At 40.9% G+C, this 19,755-nt stretch overlaps 1 protein-coding gene across 1 annotated transcript; it reads right to left on the bottom strand.

Annotated features, from left to right (window-relative positions):
- Positions 1-569: 569 nt before the first annotated feature.
- grhl2b (grainyhead-like transcription factor 2b) lies at positions 570-18,828 on the bottom strand. The gene is made up of 16 exons (XM_084379634.1): positions 18,522-18,828; positions 15,740-15,929; positions 14,692-14,759; positions 13,440-13,818; positions 12,626-12,684; positions 11,794-11,950; positions 11,567-11,678; positions 8,017-8,111; positions 4,818-4,976; positions 2,917-2,974; positions 2,620-2,759; positions 2,378-2,415; positions 2,146-2,237; positions 1,752-1,837; positions 1,589-1,653; positions 570-1,497 (listed from the first exon to the last, which is right to left on the bottom strand). The coding sequence occupies exons 1-16, from the start codon at positions 18,539-18,541 to the stop codon at positions 1,383-1,385; spliced, it is 1,833 nt and encodes a 610-aa protein (XP_084235760.1). The 5' UTR covers positions 18,542-18,828; the 3' UTR covers positions 570-1,382.
- Between the last annotated feature and the right edge of the window lie 927 nt (positions 18,829-19,755).

Raw genomic sequence — 19,755 nt, 5'->3', positions numbered from 1 at the left:
GACTTAGGCAGGACAAGCGGTCTGGAGCCATTTTATGTTTATTTTCAACCTTTTAAAATGAAAAAATGTTTTGTTGACTACAAAACTTCACCTGACTTTCCATCGGCATGGGGGTGAGCTGATGTTGACAGACTTTTTATTTTTGGGTGAACCTATCCTTTAATATCATCATGTCAGCATTGTCCTTGTGAGAATGTGAATGTGAGCATTTAGCTTGAAGAAATCTGTGCCTACGTACAGCCTCAGCTCCACCTTTTTAAGGTAGCCAAGCCACTGCTATATGTTAGCATGTACAGTACATTAGCATGTATTACATTACTTAAGTACAATTTTGAGGTACTTGAGTGTTTCAATTTGATGCTATACTTCTGTACTACATTTTGGGGCCAAATATAATACTTTTTACTCCGCTACATTTATTTAATAATTTTAGTTACTACTTACTTTGCAGATGACATGCTCATCAGATCAGTTGATCTGTTGAACCATAATATACATGTAAATATATGTACAGCCTTATTTACTTTAATTTGCACCTTTGATTCTTTCTTGTGGTTCCTTTTTTTTACAACACATTTCTGTTCTTATCTTTATTCATTTTTTTCAACATTGCCAGAGAACTACACAACAACCAAGTGCCATTTGTCACCCTAATAATAAGGTCCCACTTCGGCTATTTGTTGACATGTGACGAGTACGTCAAGGCTGAAAAATAGAGCTAAGCAGTTTAAATACTCCTTGAGTACTCTTTAAGAGGTTGACTATAAAAAAAAAAGTCACTGAAATGTAAAGTACTTGAAATTCATGGATACATTGCTAAAGAAATGTCAAAACATTGTCATTAAAAGTATTAATAAATAATAACACAACTAACAAAAACAAAGGCTGGCATGCAAAAGAAGCTGCTAAGTTACTGAGGACCGACTAATTCAAGCTACAGCTACATACAGTATGTACGTCAGGGCTTTCACACTCCTGATGAGTTATTTGGCAAAAACACGGCACTGTACAGAACAAAAGTACAAGTATTTTATACAATATAAATTGTGGAGGACATGCATGTGTACTCCATCGTTTCACATCACATCATAGAGGATGAGTATGATGAGGAAGTAAATATAACCAGTTCATAAAAAATCCTATAATGTCCTCTTTTTATTTTGTGTCCTCTTCCTGCACAGAACGTCCGACTTGCTTCATAGTGTAACAGTGTCAGAGGGATCAGGTGTGTCGACGTTGACCTCAGCGCGTCCACCAACGGACTGTCTCCAATACTGTATGTCAGCTTATGAACCAATCAATAGCAGCCTCGTAGATTTCAGCCAACCAGCAGTCACAGTTCTCGTCTCTACCTGCAGCCCTTCAGGTCGGCTGGGGAGCTGTCAGATCTCTGTCAGCGTGATCTTGTAGGCGTCCGCGTAGCTCTCGATGTTGAGGATGAAGGTGTCTTCGTTGGAGTAATGCTCGATGATGTTGTCGTCCATGTTCACCAGGATCCTGGCACAAGAGACACTTAAAAGTTGAATTAAATGCGCAAAGCACGAGGCTCCAGATAAAGCCTAAAATTGCAATCTGCTTTCCCACTCACCCTTTTTTACTCTTCTTGTACACTTTGGCTACCCTCTCTGTGGGCACGCCGTACTTCTCTGATATCTACGAATGACAGCGGTTTGTAAACAGGGGCTCTGCTGAAAACAAATTGTGCTTTCCGACTCGCTTTCTATCATGTAATCAGAAACAGCATCACTCACAGCATCCGTCAGGCCTCTGAGCGTGGGAGACTTCAGCATCAGAGCGTCAAACACCTCGTCCGTCTCCTTTCTGACGTACAACAGCACTGCAGAGAGAGGAGGAAGAATAAAGCTTCAAGTGCAAGCTGCAGTGTTTAGCTTAGTTTTTATGTATATATGTGTCTGGGGAAATAAATGAACATCATGCTGCACTGTTTACTGAGGTAGTAAATCAAGTGAGAAGTAGGGTCATTTTCTCATAAGCTTACATACAATTAGGCTTCATTTGGACCCAGCGGAGTCGCCCCTTGCTGGCCAAGACCCACCCAAGCTCTGTATGCTATTTGTAAAGTATTTAGTCAGCACTGATGATTTCTTAAAAAGATAAGCAGTGGAGGCAGCAGCCATCTTCTACCTCTCTTGTGCGTCTCCTCTTTGATCTGCTTGTGAGGCGACGGACACAGATCCTCATCTGATGGCCTGAACATCCTCTTCACCAGCACGCTTCTGAAAACACACAAATGTGTGTCATACACATATGCACTGTGTTTGCATTTGTGGCGACATGCGCTTCCTCTCTGTGTGATGTCTCTTTAATTTGCATTCTCTGTATTTGTATGAGCTGATGGAAATGGAAACACACTCACCCTTCTCTCTCGATCTCCTCTGTGTTGAAGGTAAACACCTGGAAATGAAGTATTAAGTATTAATGTAAGTTTAAGGCTTTACGCACAAATGACAAAGTGCCAACACAACAATCTAAAAATACTTGATTTTAATTCAAAATACTGCATTCAACTTCTACCTTAGTGTTGAAGTATAATCAGCAGATGAAGACAAGTTCTTCCACTTTTGTTCATAGATGAATGTGTGTGTGAAGGTGATCTACCTGTCCGGCCCTCTGCAGGTTGCCGAAGTGAACGTCAGGGATAAAGAGAACGGGCTGAGCCTCCAGGTCGGTCATGGTCTTGAAATAGGTGGTGTCGGACTTCTTGGGAGCGGTTATCACGCCGACGCCTCCGTCTTTCCCTGAACACCAGCAAAAAAAGAGGATTCAAGCAAAAAGAAACATAGTGAAATGAATACTAATGTTTCCTACTGCTCCAGTCCTCATATCGCGGCCTGGATCCATAAGTTTATCTGATTTTGAGGCAAAAACTTGCAATTTTTTTCACGCAGCTCAAACCTTTTGACTTCTTGCGGAACAGTTTTCTCTCTTCGTCCCTTATTTTCCTCTCCGCCCCCTGAGAAAACAGACAAAAACATAGTGCACGCATCAGTTTGTGGCCTACTTCACAACACATTTCTCACTCGTCCAGATGATATGATATGATACGTACACTTGTACAGTTTGGGGCCCTGAACACTTTCAGAGATGGAGCCACTGCAAAAATGCCAAATGCCATAACTGAATTATGTTTCTTGCATCATAGCTTCTGAACCCAATATGACACACGCAGAAAAGGCGATGTCTACCCCGATGTTCTGATGGTCAAGGATTACAATGATACCATATACAACATCATAAACTGTTCAGGTGAACAGTTAACGTTCTGTTACATGATGAGAAGGAAATGACAGTATCTAAGAAGCTAGGTGAGGCTTCATATCACGTCAGTTGCATGGATGTTGTGAAGAGTTTTACAGCAGAATCCTTTTCTTCATTAACCCTGTTAACACAATGACTGTAAAAGAGTAGAACAATGCTTAACATATATATATATATATTTAACCTTAATTTATTTAGGGGAGTTTCACTGAGAGCAATGCTTTCTTTTTCAGGACCGCCCTGATCACATTCACACCTGAAAGCTCCCCCGTACAACCACAGGCTGATCTGTCGGCCACTGGAGCAGTTGGTGATTAGGCTACCACTGCCCCCCAATATGACCTTACCAACCTGCATGTGTCAGGTGTGTGGTTGAGATAAAAAATGAGGTAAAACTGGAGACCATCCGTCAATGGGGTCACACCTGTGACATGAATGGTGCAACCATGTTTAATGTTGTACATTCCTTGTTCTGGTGTGAGCCCGTCACAAGATGGTATGTGTATGTAATCAGAAATGTTGATTGATTGATAGCTTTCTCAACAAAATTACTACTACCGAGCAACCTAATCTGTTGGCTGCGAGCTTACATGTAACAAATATGAAGTTAAAGTTAAATTTGTTTTACTTTTGGTTGGTTGAGTCTGGGGGTAGTACCAGGGCACCGAGTTTGAAGATGGGTGTGTTCTGACCCATGATTACTGAGAACTAATGACTACTGAATCATGTACTAATGACTACTGAATACTCATGGGTCAACATGTTAATGGACATCGTGGCTGGTGTTTACAAGATGGTCTCTAGTTTCCTTCTCTCTGTAACTGAATTCACCATTGTAATCCTTGACCATCAGAACATCTTTTCTGTGTCATCATGTTTGGTTCAGGAGACGTGACGCAAAGTACATAATTCAGTTATGGCAGAAAGTAAAATGGCCACTACAAGCCATTTTCGTGATGGCTCCATCTTTGAAATTGTTCAGGGCCCCAAACTGTGCAAGTTTCATGCTTTTATGAAAAAGTGAAAAAATAATTTGCATATCATCCGGACTTAACGACATAGTTTCTGTTGGAAGGCAAAGACTCCGAATGTGAGCGTCCCACTTGAAAGTAGTTTCTTTCCCCCTTACATGCTGTATGTGTTTGTATGTTCAGGTGTATCTGTAGGCTCAGTGTGCAGGTGAGACCACTAGAGGGAGGACTGATGTCATGATTTAACTCTCTTACTCCACCTGAGTGCTGCTGCTGTGCTGTCAAAACACACTTCCTGTCACACATTCACTATAGAGACTGCAGCATTTACACTTAATGTAAGTTTAACCTTTATGTCTCACGCAATTCATTTTATTCACGTGCAAACTATTTGTGTTTAACTTAAATCCTTGTGTTTTATTTATGTAATCTTCTTGCAAAGCACTTTCTTATCACATTTGTTGTTTCTAAATATGCTCTAGAAATGATCCTACTTACAGGTGTATCTGCATCTGAACTGGGTATAAATGGTTCCTTACAGACAGACAGACAGACATGATTTCTCACCTTGTCACAGAAGACCTTGATCTGTGAGTAGGCCCTGTGCAGCGGCTTGTTGCTGCGGTTGTTGTAGCTGTACGTGTCGATCTGGATCATCAGAGGAAGACCCTTGACCCCCTTCTGAGAGGAGAAGTCTGTACTCAGACAGTTGACCGTGATGAAGATCTGCCGAGCACACAGAGGAGGATTTGACTTTGATTTAAACGGTTGTGAATTTTGATATTGTGGCAATTTTCTTCAGAGGAACAGCTCGAAATATTGACAAGCACAAATAGAGCCTCGTCCTTGAACCCTCATCTGTTTGGATGTTTTTGTATTACGTTTTGAAAAACATGCTGCATCACAATCCAGGGCTCCGTCCTTTAAACTTTCATATTTCATATGCTTTCTCCCCCCAAAGACATGGTTTAAATTCTAAACGTCTCCAGCGAGAGCCATGAATTATCCAGAGACAGGGATTATCTCCGGAGGCTGTTGTGAGCTGTCTCTTAAACGCTGTGAGAAACACAAACAAAATTCCTTTCAGCAGAAGATTCAGATATCTCTAAATCCTGGTAGATAGAAATCAAAACTACATGTAACTGCATGATAACACGGCACTCAGGATTAGTGAGAAGCTGTTTCTTTTTTTGGTTACAGTAACTGGCAACCCCTGCTAACATTTGCTGCTCACTGCAGGGTTTCGTATTTCTGCATTTTTTCATTTATGTGTTGTAAACTAAGCTTTCAATCAATTAATCCTGAAAATATAAGAAGATTTTCGATTATGTAGATAATCGCTATTTGTACTCTGGGATATACCCTGATGACGGTCTAGTGACTGAAAGCCTGACTTTGCCAATAAATAAATAAATTAAGTGTGCAGAGTCCTCCGTATTTGGTTTTTATGACCGTCTTGAACTTTAACATTGTGTCATGAGTGGAGTGATCATCTTTAAGACTCGTATCATTTTCAGTATTTACGACTCATTTAACTCCATTAAAGCGAGCCTTTAACTCATGCCAAGAACATGTAGTAAGACGATCCGCGCACAAAAATCACTGATGATGAATGAGAACACATGTTTAGCTCAGTGCACGACACAGTCTACTCCAATAGAAGTGACTATTTTAGTACAATTGTACCATTTACACTGGGGACCACTTTTTGAAATGGCCAGTTTTGTTCCCATCACTTTTTTAAAAGCAGCTTCCACCAAGAGATGCAAACCAATAAACGAGATTAAAGGAATTTTGATGCCAAATGCAATTTCTTTTCCAACCGTAACTGTCCACTCCAGCTGCGTAGTGTGCATGTGCCACCTAAATCTAAAACTGGCACAACCCAGCAAAATCATAAGAAATATGAGTTAGTAGCAAATTTTATTACACTATAACTGAAGTTAATTTGAAAAAGTAAACTAACAGAGAGACTTGTGGTCAATGTGGTCAGTGACAGATCATCACTGCAAATAGCATAGCTCAGACATAGAGATTTAATTAAAAAGGCAAAGATGTCAAAACAAAAGCTCTCTGGACAAGGTTTTAAGAGGCCATGCATTGAGAAAGAGGAACATTTAACGGTAGTCAGAGAAGAGCCGTCTAAGGAAAACTCTGCGGTCACAAGTTTGACACTGGTGCAACAGTTGTGCTGTAACTTTATCAGGGAATTTTCTGCAGCTTTGAATGAAAAGACAAAGTTGCAGCTCGCCTGCGCCACCTTATTTCTCAAAACTAGCACATGTTGCCGAGCAACGGGCAACCAAACTGGTACCCTGCTATCAATGCAATGAATAAAACTGACAGCAGGTAAATAACGCTTTGAACAGATCTTTAAAAAAGGAGTAAAAAACTGTTCGGGTTGTTCTGCAGATTACTTTCCACACCTTATCTCTCACAGGCTTGCTTGAATTAATAATTTTGGCTAGGCTACTTATCTACTCTGACTTAATACATCTCATAAAATCGCATATGTTAAAGACAATTTAAACATGTCTTCAGCATCTGAGCCCTTATGTCCACACCTCTCTTATGGTCGAACCTGACAAGGGGCCTCCTCTAAAGTACAGAACTTGTACTGTATATTCAGAACTCTGGTTTACTTGTCTGAGCCACATTATGTGCCCTTTACTGAAAAATCATTTGTAAATTGAGGATTCTCCTCTTCTCCTCCTGTTTACATTTATCCCTGAAAGTCAGACACTCCCATTTACTTGGCAGGTTTACAGGATTTTCAAGAAGTTGTACTACTTTTCCTGCATTCCTGAGACCTTTTTATTAGCTCTAAAAAGTATTAAATCCCCCCAAAATAAATCTAATCTACCTTTTCAGGTACTAATTTTTAGTCTTTTAATTTTATTTTGTAGAAATTGATGAAGACATATCAAACAAATCAAACACTTCCTCATTGGACCCTCAGCAAGAGAAGCATGTGCGACTATCTACCTGGGCATTACACCTGTTCCTGATATATTCAGACTCAATAGTCACACAGATTAAGAGAATGAGAGAGAATAACATGCAAAGAGGGAAAGAGTCAATATTGGCCCAGAGAAGTGTGTTTGGATTTCCTCCAGCAACGTCTTTGTCCCCGGGCAGCCATTACAATGAAAGAGCCACATAACACACACACAAACAGAGACTGACTCACGCACACACACACACACACACACACACACACACACACACACACACACACACACACACACACACACACACAGAGTCAGTCGCATTCACACAGAAATGAGGGCAAAAACAAACAACAGAGGGTGGGGACGGGGATTGGTGTGTGTTGGCCCTCGGGGGGCCTCTGGAGTTCAAACAGTGATGTGGCTCCGTTTAAGGAGTGGCCACAAAGGAGTGCGCTTCACAAAGACAAAGAAGACAAACAGAGCAAAAGCACACAAGACTGAACATCAGTTTTATGGTCGAAAACATGCCAGTCGACGCAAACGAAGCTGCCTTTTGATTCTTGTGACACGATGTTAGGGATTTAATTCAGTGTTTTTTAAGTGAGGTTTGGTGCACAGTCAAAAGCCGGTTTCTCAAGCGAGTTCCGTTTGTTTGCCAATTCTTGAATCAGCACAAAAAACCTGTCCTGCTGCTTTTCTCACAACTACAACATGCCTACAGCCAGAGTAAATATAGTAGAAGGGTTCTGGGAAAATTACAGTGACATTTATGACCCACCAAAGGAAAAACAGGGACTGTAATCTGTGTTTTGTACCTTGGCCTCTTCATTCACGTCCCAGGTGAAGGAGATGGCGTTGTAGGCGATTTCTTCAATGTTGCCGATTGTGTTGAAGCTCTCCTTGTAATCCGCTGTGGGGAACAAACAGGGATGGTTTATTTCTGCAATCAGCCTTGAACAACATGCAACTCCAGCAATAACAACATGCTCAAAACCTGTCCCAGAATGAGTATTTTGAGTCTACACGTAACCACAGTTTACTTAGATTTTCCTGTAACTAAAAATATGCTATCTTATGTCTCCTCTCAGCCAAAATCGGTCAATAAATGACACAAGTAGGTAGCTATTGCTTGTTACGATAAGCAATCAAATGGCACGCTTCAATTTTATAAGATAAACCCTTATCTGTTACGGCAAACAAACTCTGAGCGGCTTCAAAGGCAACAGGAGGAAACACAGGAGGCTATCTGGCTCTGAGAGCCGTATTAAAAGCCAGTCAGGTGAGCTCATCGGCTGGCTATTGCTGACCTGTGTGACCAGAAACTGGAGGGACTTTAAATGTAGGGCGCTGGGTACAATGGTATGCTGTGGAGAAAAAAAAGGCTCGATCGCCCTGGTGATTTTATTCTAAGTCATCTGAGAGCCACCTCTCCTTGTGTTCATGTTCTTGTCATGAATGTAATGTTACAGTAAGGAGACGAGAAAAAGAAGTGGGAGAACTGGAGTTTCTGGTGAGTGCTGAAGTGCTTAGTTGACCTAATTTCAAACATACATACACAGTAAAGTAATCTGGCTGTTTAGACACAAACGGTCAGAAAACGATCCAGTGGACAAACTTGTTTCAACAACCACCACTGCTGATGAAAAATCTATCTGACGAGCACACAACTCAACAAAATATATATCACAAAGGTCGAGGAATTTTAGGCATTTAAATGCAGAATTATTTTAGTTTGATGAACTTCAGTGAGTAATAAATAAAACTATCCATGTGTGAAATGTTTTTTTTGTTCTTTTCATGGGATTTGTTGACAGAAAAATACAGAATGATGGCAGAGCTGCTGAAACAGAACTATTTCGTCCAACCACATGATAAAATCTCAAGTATTTATGGTTGTTCTGAGCAGACACACTGGAAGACAGGGTGAAAAGATGTCTGTCATAAAAAAGAGGGGGGAGGGAAAGGAAATATAATGCTTTACATCTCTCTTCTGGGGATTCTGCATCCACCAAGCACCTCTGAGGAAACATACAGGCAGCTTTAACCTGTGAGTCACCTTTTGGGTTTTCAGCTATAAAAATGAAGACGCTGATCAGATGACACAGACGTGATTTGAGCTGAAAGTCTTTGGAGAGGCAGCTCATCCTACAACAATCCGTCTGACGGATGGTCAGATCTCAAAGAACCCCCTCTCTCCTTCAGTGACCTCCTCCATCATCCTAACCGCCAATAAAGCGTCACTTCCTGGTTGTTCAGCAGGTGCACAAAGCAGCAGGGCAGGCAGCAACATGCTTATTAGCCAGTCCCCTCTGTTAGAATAACCCCATTCAATTGGTCCACTCCGTGACGCAGCCCAGGGGCACGATGAACTCTCCGCCCTCCTTCTCGACAAACCCTCCACCGCTATTCAAATCAGCTCTCTGGACAGCTTCAGGTTACAGGCTGCATCCAGCTCCAGGCCGACCTGGCTCAGGGGAGCAGGGTGAAGGGGTCTGTCATTTGACCTACTGAGCTGTTTGAGTGGAGATTCTCCACCTTAACGCACAGTCCTGCACTCACACACAGAGTAGAGTAGGAAAGATTAGATTCCAGCTTCTCTTTGTGATTTGGACGGTTTGGACGGACAAAACACATTTTTCAGCATCCTCATTTGCAATCCGTCTGGAGGAACTATTGTTTGTACATGCCGAAAGCATGTGTGCATATCTGTGACCAGATAGGCATCAGTGTTTACACCTACATGTGTCACTGTAATGGAAAAATATTTGTGGGTCAAGCTGTAGATGCACACTATCTAACAATCTGCGGCTCATACACACAAAGAACAAATGCAAAACAGGATGCTGAAAGTGAATTAAAGGAGATAACACACTTTCTCTGAACAGGATCTATGAACAGGCAGCTTCAGAGTCGTGTTATCTATCAGAAAGACAACAGAGATGGTTTGACTCGAGAGTCAATTTATGTTGAGTAGTTTTATTCTAAAATTAAGGTGATAAAGGTGTAATCTGTAAGACGTGGTCAGCATTTAAAGGCAGCTCCAAAAAAAAACAGACGGCAGCAAATCACCAGAGTAACCGACAACTGCTGCCCACAAACAAAACAGAACAAAACAACAATGTCATCGTCCGTGTCCATCATGATGTTTCACTGAGGGCAGCGTCATATGCCAATTCGGTAAACGCCGCCCAACCGTACTATCTTTGGTTGTAGCTAACTGCCATTAGCAAATTAGCTCAGTTAGCTGTGGAGCTAGTGGCATTATTAGCTCATAAGGGTTTGCCAATAACTCGGATCTGCTGCAATGCAATCAAAGCTATGCTAACCATCTCCTGACTGTCGCTTCATATTTAACAGAGAGATTCGTTAGTGTCGAACTCTCTGCAAGAAAGCAAATAAGTATGTTTCCCAAAATAACAAACTATTTCTTTATTACAAAAAAATGAATGTCAAAGAGAAAAAAAAAGTTTTACAGGAAGAAGTAAAGGAAACATTTCAGAAAACTTAATTCGGCGCATCTGAATTTTCTCATTTGCCACCACAACCGCCTCATGACGGTTTAAATGACATTGCAGTAGATATAAAGACATGTGTGAATTGTAGGCTGATTTGTCTCGGTTCACGTCAACGTAGGAATTTAAATGACGATCTAAATTGGGCAAGAATTACTTGCAACAGCCCAAAACCAGCCAAGGTAACAGTGTGGCTAGCATTCCTCTCCCTGTCCCGACAAGCTGTGTATAGGCGTGTGTGTATGTGAGTGTTTGTGTGTCGCCCATCTACTCGAAGTCTCCCACATACCTCTGAATATCTGCCTGGTTAGCAGGCCCAAGCTTGTCAAACGCAAACCGCCTACAAGCTTCTCACACACTGATTCAACGAGGCATAGCTACGCTCGGTTTAAATTGAAATCCGTCAACAGAAAACAAACGGCAGACTAAAGGTCAGAAGTCTTAAGATACCTCGGATCGGCAGCGTACGCCCGTGGGAAAAGCTGCCAGGCAGAGAAAGTTCGTCTTGTTTTGTTTCTCTCACATCTGTGCTTTTCTCAATCTCGCAGGCAATGTCGAGGAGATTAGAGGATTTATGTTGTGTGTCCCTGCAACACCTAGATATTAAGAGATTCAGGTGTGTGTGTGTGTGTCTGTGTGTGTGATGGTGGGCAGCTGAACAGCCTCAGGCAGACGGTTGGGTGGGGGCTTGTTTGCTCTTAGTTTGGTCATGCCTTGTTTTTTAGCTGAGTACATTCCAGCACTTAACATAAATCTGTCACTGTCTTCTTGTTCGCGTGTTTTGATTCATTCATCGGAAGAATTTGCCGTCATTCACACACAAACACGGAGAAAGTCTCGGAAGAAGTCTTACCGATGTCTAAGACTCTCTGTTTGGCCGTGTGCTGCCGAGAGTGCCAGTACTTCCAGTATTTGAGCTGCTCGTCTCGGTTCTTGTCTTCGCTGAACACCACCATGATCACGCTCTGAGAAGGAGATCAAGGCGATGAATCTCGATCAAATGATGCTCAAGTTATCCGAATACATCCAACCAGTCTGAGGCCGAAGATTAAAGACATGAAAGAGGATTGATCAGCTCACCCGGACTTTGCTGATGGGATGGCGGAGGCGTTTGTTGGCACTGAGCTCGTTGAGCGTCACAGCGTAGAACTGGCCCTTGTTCAGGTAGGTCATCGGTCCCTCGCCCTGCTTCTGACGCAAAGAGCGAGTGGCGTCCAGTGTGTACTGGAAGCTGTCACTGTGCACACACACACACACACATAGAGAATGATATGTGATTAAACATAACAAGGTGGGATGAGGGTACAACAACACACACTTTGGCACATATTCAGTATTAGAACAGAAACAGTGGATCGTAAACAAACTCCTTCACGCTGCCTAACTTGCAAATATACATTAATCTGTGACGTTTTTGTGATAGACCTTCATCCGGCAAATAAGCTGCAAAGTCAAGGGACCATCTTCAAACAGATGTCTTTCAAGGATGCCTGTGTTTACCCTCAGTCTGCCTTAAGAACCCACAGTCCTACGCGCACAATGTTTTAAAGGCTATTTCAAAAAATGCTGAATGAGAGCGAAGCGACTGCATCAGTGGCCGTGCAATATGCATTTAAATATAAGTATCTGCTAAATGTGCTAATGTCAGTATAAACAGATTATAATCAGCTAGATAACTAAAACTGTCAAGTGATGCCACGCCAATGACAGCTAAAAACAATGAGAAGTTACATCTATGAAACAGACATATAAACAATAAATAAACGAAATAAATAAATTGTTTGTTTGTGACAATGAGAAGCTATCTTGAGATATCATAATTAAGTAAATAAATGTATTTTTGCAAGTTAGACATAAACGAACAACTGTGATGTAATAACGAGTAAACTAAGTGTTTGTGTCTGTGACTTACACTCCCTCCTGGTGAAATAAGAAGTCCTCTGTAGGCAGGGAGGCGGGTGTGTGATACTTCTGTCGAGAGCACAAAAAAAAAAACACACAGAAAGAGGAAATTATATGGGCACAGTGAAAAGTTCATTCAGCCTGAGAGGAACTGGTTAAACAATGCTGCAAATGTGAGAGAAAGAAACAGTATTGTCATAAATAACGATCAGATTCACAACACAGAGAAGCAATTCAACAAATACTTGTAGATTCCTGTTTAGGTAATGACCCTTTGTAAACCTCGGTGAATCATATTTAAACATCTGTCTGTCTTCACCAGTACATTTCACAACAACTCCGCCCTTGAACGTGCTGTTAAACATCACCAGCAAGTGATGTTCAGTTTTCTGGTGCTGTCATTCTCATTTTTGGTGTCTAAAACCGCCATAATGTGCCCGATCATTCACTCAGCTGTGGTTTGGACTGCGTGTGCAGAATAGTAACAGAATACTAACAGCGTAAGATCGAGTTTTTCCAGTTTCTGCTAAGTCTGTGAATGAGTCTCGACAGCAGTAGTTGCTGTTCATTTTTGAGGGACTAACCCCAAATTTACTGAGACCATGTAATCATGATCAGTTCAATAAAGTTAGTTTTCAAACTGCTATAGTTGTGTTGAAGCCCTGAGAGTGTAAAACTGACCAGTCTAACAGACTTATCAGAGAAAAGTCGGAAGAATAAACATGATTTTGTGCTAGTCATTTGTGTTGTCATCGCCTTCAATCAATCGATTTATCTAATCAAATAATTATGTGTCTGTCTCAGAGTCTGGCATCTTGGCTCACCCCGTCTCTCTCCTCTTCGTACGGGCTGTCCGGCGGACTCTGCTGGTCTTCTTTCACATACGAGCTGTGGCTGACAGTGGTCACCTCGTACGGACTCTGTTCGTAGACCACCCTCGCCGACTCTTCTCCTTCCACCCTGTAGTGAAGCCCCGCTCCCGTCATGAAGACGGGCGCGTACATCTCGGCCTTCACCACGGCCACAGCCGGCGAGCCTCCGTCCCCCGGCGCCACCCCTGCCCCTGTGGAGCTGATGAACTGCTCCCGTTTGGCCTCCTGGTGCTCCGTGTTCAGCGACAGGTTGACGGGAACAGATTTGAGGACCTGAACACGGTTGTCCACGGTCTCTACCTCGCTTTGGCTGTTGCTCTGCAACGTAGTCCTGAGCAAAAAGATGGTTGAAATAAGAGTCAGGATGTGTTTCACAGATAGGCTGTACTGTATTTTGCATTCTTGATTAATTCTAGTAGGCCAAGAAAACCACTGAGCTCTCTCTCCTACCTCAACATAAAAATAACACTGATATCCATTTTGGTAAACATAAAAAAAAGAAATTCAGTGATCAATCAAGTGAAAGATTGTTATTTTTTTAGGTGGTATTGACTGATTGCGTGCGTTTTTCATTTTTGTGCCTGGATAGCTTTTGAAATTCTCTCCTGTTTCTCCCATTGTGTTTAAGAGAGCAACCAGTCACCAACTCTTTTTAAAAAGTACCACTCTTGCCTCCTAAATGTAGTGTAGAGGAAGTATAAAGTTGCAAAAAAAGGAAATACTCAAGTGCCTTAGTAACACTGAACTCCAGAGGACACCTTTCATTATCTTAAACTTGACATGTCTGACAATCTTTTTGCAAACAGGTGTTGGCAATGGTTAATACAGGTGAGGAAACGCGGACAGCAGGTAAAACTAATGTGACGATGCATTATCAATCTTCAAAGCAGAGACACATTATCTCATGAAATCTTTTGTGTTTTCTCTTCTTGCTGCAGGATTCAACGAGTTTACACTGGCTGCAGTCCACTGTGTGCTTCCTTCATTCAGCATCATCCAGAGCTCACCCATGACATTTACACATGCATACTAGAAGTACCAGTCACACATCTCACGATCCTCAGTACACATCATAATTACGTTATTACATTTTTTGTGTTAGCTCTTAGATAAACTGTTTTAAAATTTATCATTGTCATTTTTTTCTGCCTCTTTCTGTCTGTACAACCTTGTGCGAGACACCGAGATACGCAAATCCACTGACCTCTTCTCCTGCTCCTCTGTCATTTCAATGACTTTGGGAACCGGCAGAAGCCTCTTCTCTTTAGGCACCTGGAAGAAAAAAAGGAGGATGTGTTATATGAGTCGACATCATTCAATAGGGGAGCTGTGGCTTTCAATCTCACTTGATATTTCTCTTTTTACTCTTGAAGTTTGAGTAGCTTTGTTTGCTTTGTTGCATTCAGTTGAATATAGGTCGGAAAGGATTGCAAATCATTGTTTTCTCTTTTATTTGCACAGCATCACAGCCTTTTTTGGAATTGAGGGTTGCAGAAATTCTCCATCATTTATCATGTTTGATGAAATTAGAAAAATAGCTGTTGATTTCAGGCCTCTGCACAATGTATTTTGAGGATTATTAGAGTTAGAATGGGGTGAAATCACAGTGTTTTGTCCAATTATTTGTTGGAATTGCACTTGGATCAATATAATGACTTTAAGTCTAAATAATGTGCTAAATAAATATGGGATTAAATGACTTTTCTGTACTTTTTGTTCCTCTAAAGAAACAGAAAATTGCTTGGATGTGTAATCATAGTTTTTTTTTGCTGTTTCTTCGGAACATCCAGTTTATGTCTGTTGTAATTCAGGAGTCTCAGAAAGAGAAATATCTTCAGCAACAAAGTTAAACTTTCAGTGTCAGTGTCAGAACATGCTTTACTTCTCTTTAAGCTGCTCTTTTATAAGTTGTAATTCACTGAAATCCATACTTTCCATATCATTAGCTGGGGCAAATAATCAGATGTCAGAAAAGAGTGAAAAAATGTTAATTATATGTTTAAATTATATGTTATCTTAGCCCAAGGAGACATCATTAAATGCATCATATTCTCACATTTCAACAGCTGAAACCAAATATTTTGGTTTTCTGTTTACAAAATGACCCTTTATTCTATTGTGAAAAATAGATGCTGATAATTTTTCTATCCTTCTACCAATGGATTCATCGACTGCTTGTTGCAGCTCCATTCGTGACTGAATATCACAAAGACTGCGTTCTTCACAGTTAAGACTGGACTGTTTTTCCAGACCTTGTAGTAGTCGTAGAGCAGCCCCAGGGCGTTGGCGCTGTCCTCGTCCCCGTTGATGCTCATCATGGCCTTGGTGGCGGCTGTCAGCGGGTTCTCCAGGTACGACCTCCATGCCTCGTCCTCGCTGGTGTAGGCTCGCCGCACTGCAGGGTAGGAGCTCTCGTTGGGGACCACCACCACCAGACGCTTACTGGCAGACACAGGTAAACATTTTAATTCAAGAAATTACACAAGTGTAGGTGCTGGTTTGCTTCATAAACGCTCAAATGTGGTCAGCTTCCTCTACTTTCTGCTATTTAAAGTGTTATCTTTTATGTTTGCTGACTAATAAAGTAAGACATCTAAAGTCAAAACTTTAAGATCTGGTCATTTTTCATTATTTTGGACATTTTCTATGTCAACTAAATGATTTATAAAAAAAAGAAAAAATCAGCAGATTAACTGATAATAAAACATTGACACCTCAGCACTTTTCATGCCCTCCTGGCTTGTGTGTGTACATGGGTTTGTCTCTGTACTCTTTAGGCCCACTTAAGTCGAGATCACAGACCAGTTAAACACACACTGTTGTCACAACATCTCTTTGAACTCAGCCAATCGCAGGAGAGCCTCCGAATGTGTCGATGTGCACTTAGAAAATGCTGTACGGCGCCCAGGGTCAGCCACACCTTCTTGAAGTACTGTGTTAGCCTTGTACAAGTTCATTTTGTCTGCTTGTGTTCATTTGTTTGCGGTCACAACAATATGAGGGCTGCAACTAACGATTATCTTAATTGTCAATTACTCTGTTGTGTAATTTTCTTGATCAATCGATTAGTTGTTTGGTCTATAAAATGTTCACAAAATTAAAGATATTCACTTTATTGTCATAGAAGAGTAAAGAAACCAGATAACATTTTACATTTAAGAGGCTGGAATAAGATCACTTTTACTCTTTTATCTTGAAAAACGACTAAAACTGAATAATAACATTTCAAAATAGTTGCCGATTAATTTAATAGTTAACTAATTGATTGATTGTCGCGCCTGACTCTAACTCTTAATCTTTAATTAATCAGTATCAACAGGAATATTCTTAACTGCCATATCAAGTGCAAGAGTTTGAAACTCAAATAACATTTAACTTGTTCTATTGTTGATTCTCTGATAAGCATTAACTCCTCGTGCCAGATCCACCTGCCAAATTAAACAAACACGTGTCCCGCCTCTAATCTGTGATGTCACACTGATGTAAACCTCCATAGAAGAAGATGCCACGCAGCCGTGACGACGCTGTTTCACCGTCTCTGCCTCGGTGACATTTGAGTCTTTTTCTAGCTTTGGCAGAATGTTGTTCATGTCACTTGATTAGTTATCACTTTAGCTGCGAATCAAACTGATTTTCTTTTATTGATCTTCTATTTATGACACACTCTGGTCACAGCTCTTCTCTGCTGGATTTGACAAGATATTCTCACTGCGCATTATATTAGCGGTGGGAAGTTGTTGCTTGCATTGCAGAGTAGAGAAAAATCTGCTTTCATCAACCACATTTAGACACTTTAGGTGCTTTATGTTTAAATACACACAACTGTGTCGAGGCCACAAATACTACAACTGAGCTACAGCTAATAACAATAATAATAACAATAGTAATAATGAAAATAATGAGTGATCATGCACTTCTTCAATTAAAAATCCAGGTAAGTGGCATCAGTAATTGTGTTTATTAGTCACACAACTGCATTAAGATAATCAAAAGTTATTTCCAAATTAAATTAATGAAATTATGAATGGGATCTGGTCCAACTAAAACACATTATGTCACATCACACAGGGACATTCTTGAGATTCTTTGTCAGACATATAACAACCATAACTAATGCATGATACAGTTAGAGTTAATTGAACTTGAGTTCAAACTTATTTCACTTTAAAAAAGGCAAGAAAATGCGTTTTGAAAAGGTTTTTAAGCAAATTGTTTATTGTAAAGTCTGTAAATAGTTCATAAATGCTGTGTAGTTATTATGATGGCCATTATAAAGATGTTTTTAAACCTTTTCATTGCTTCATAAATGGTTTATAAAGTATTTTATTGTTTGTTAACAGTGAAATCACTGTTAAGTAAAGTTTAACTAACTGTAAAGTTCACATGTATTAATGATTAGTGTTGCCTTGATGTTAAAAATGAATAAGATTATGAAAGTAATTTTAAAATAACCAATGAAATGCTGATCTGACAGCTTGGACTATAAAAAACAACGTTATAATTTCTTCTTTAATATAAATAAATTAGTTTCTGATCGTACAACACACACACACACGCGCGCACACACAGGAGGCCAACATGCAACACAAACTGTCCTCATTCACAACAAGCAGATCCATCGCACACTGTGTAAGGCCGAAAATATGACAAACGCAGTGCAGAAGTGGAGCTAACAGTCTATTTTCATGCAAAGACAACAAAGTGTTTATAAAATCCAGTCGTTGCACTTTGAGGCTTTTCCCATCAGTACAAAAATGGCGAACTAACGAAATCCACGGCGCCAAGTTGACTTCACAACTTCTCCTCCAAGAAAAAGCGCTTTGATATTTGACATCACCTCCGAAAGTAACACGAGCAAACACTGACAATCTTCACCTCTGTCTCTGATACAGATTAACTCCACATTTCTTTTTTTAATTACAGATTTTTTAAAAAGGAGAGAGAAAAAAAAAAAAAGAAAACACATGAATAGTCAAGTGTTCTCCCTTCAAGTTGTAACCATCAAAGATCCTCTCCGCCGGCTCGATCACTTACTTGTCTGTCTCCTGTGACATATTTTGCTTCCTCTACGATTCTTCCTTGTGAAACTGGACTTTCAAGTCGGAGCAGGTAATAGAGTGAGTGAGCTGCCAGAAGTTGGGCTACAGGTAAGTCGACTTTTCTCGCCCCGCTTCTTTTCTCCCAGCCTCCCTCTCTCTCTCTCTCTGTCTCTCTCTCTGTCTCTCCACCTGGCAGGCAGGTGAAACCTCTTTTGTCCCCAGCAGCCAATAACCTCTCTGCTTGTCTTGTGCTCGCTTTGCACGCAGTTTATGACATAAATAAACACATCCTGCTGCCATGCATTATCATATTTGCCTTGGCTTGCTTTAATGGCAGCGGGTCAACTTTTTAGCTGAAATTCTTTCACTGGGACAGGATTGAAGGGCGAGGGCGAGTCTGCCGCTGATTGGCTGCTGCGAGAGCGAAGCCGGGCTCTGATTGGCTAGTGGAGGCATGGAGGCGGGTAGGGGCCCACCTCACCTGCAAGGAAGCGAAAAGACGGCGTTGAAGGTAGCATAATGACTGAGAACAGGGAAACACGGGCAGCTACTGAGGTTTAACTCGTAGAAAACATACCTGCCTCTAGAAAATAAGACCTTTTTAAAATAAAGGATGGTTGTATGCAATAATTTGATGCATGACTGCACACGTCCTCAGGGTTTCTTCTGATTTAACCTTTCCTCCCTCTAATTTTTCATAATGACTCGCCTGTGTGTGTTGCAGGTATTCTGGGAGCAGACAGAAGGCAGGGAGGAGCCCTGTCATTAGCTGATACAATGCCATTGTCCCCCTTAATGAACCCATTGTATAATGGAGAGCCCAATGTTTGGGATAACTCTGCCAGAACAAACAATGTGTGTGTGTCTGTCTCTGTGTGTGTGTGTGTGTCTCACACAATGCTGGAGTGCTGCACAACAATTCGTGACCACTGATCCTAAGTGCTCCTTTTTCTCTCTTTTTGTGTTGTGATCATTGTTGGTGATAGTTGGGTGATTGATACATGGAGGACTTTATTGATCCAAAACAACATAAAGACAGTTTAAATGGCAGATAAGCAATTATAAAAGTAAAAAAACAAGTCTTAAACTACAGACTTGATGATATTATAAAGTGAAATGCAAAATTCTGTACTGATTATTAGAAAAAGACTAGAACATCATATATAATGTCTCATGTTGGTATGGATCGTTGTTATGGATGTGATTGGTGTTTGTTCATCTTCAGGAGC

The sequence above is a fragment of the Pagrus pagrus genome (assembly GCF_965226575.1).
Source record: "Pagrus pagrus genome assembly, chromosome: 17".
In the NCBI taxonomy this organism is placed as follows: Eukaryota; Metazoa; Chordata; class Actinopteri; order Spariformes; family Sparidae; genus Pagrus; species Pagrus pagrus.
Note: the sequence above shows the minus strand (reverse complement) of the source record. Positions and strands in the feature narration are given on the sequence as shown.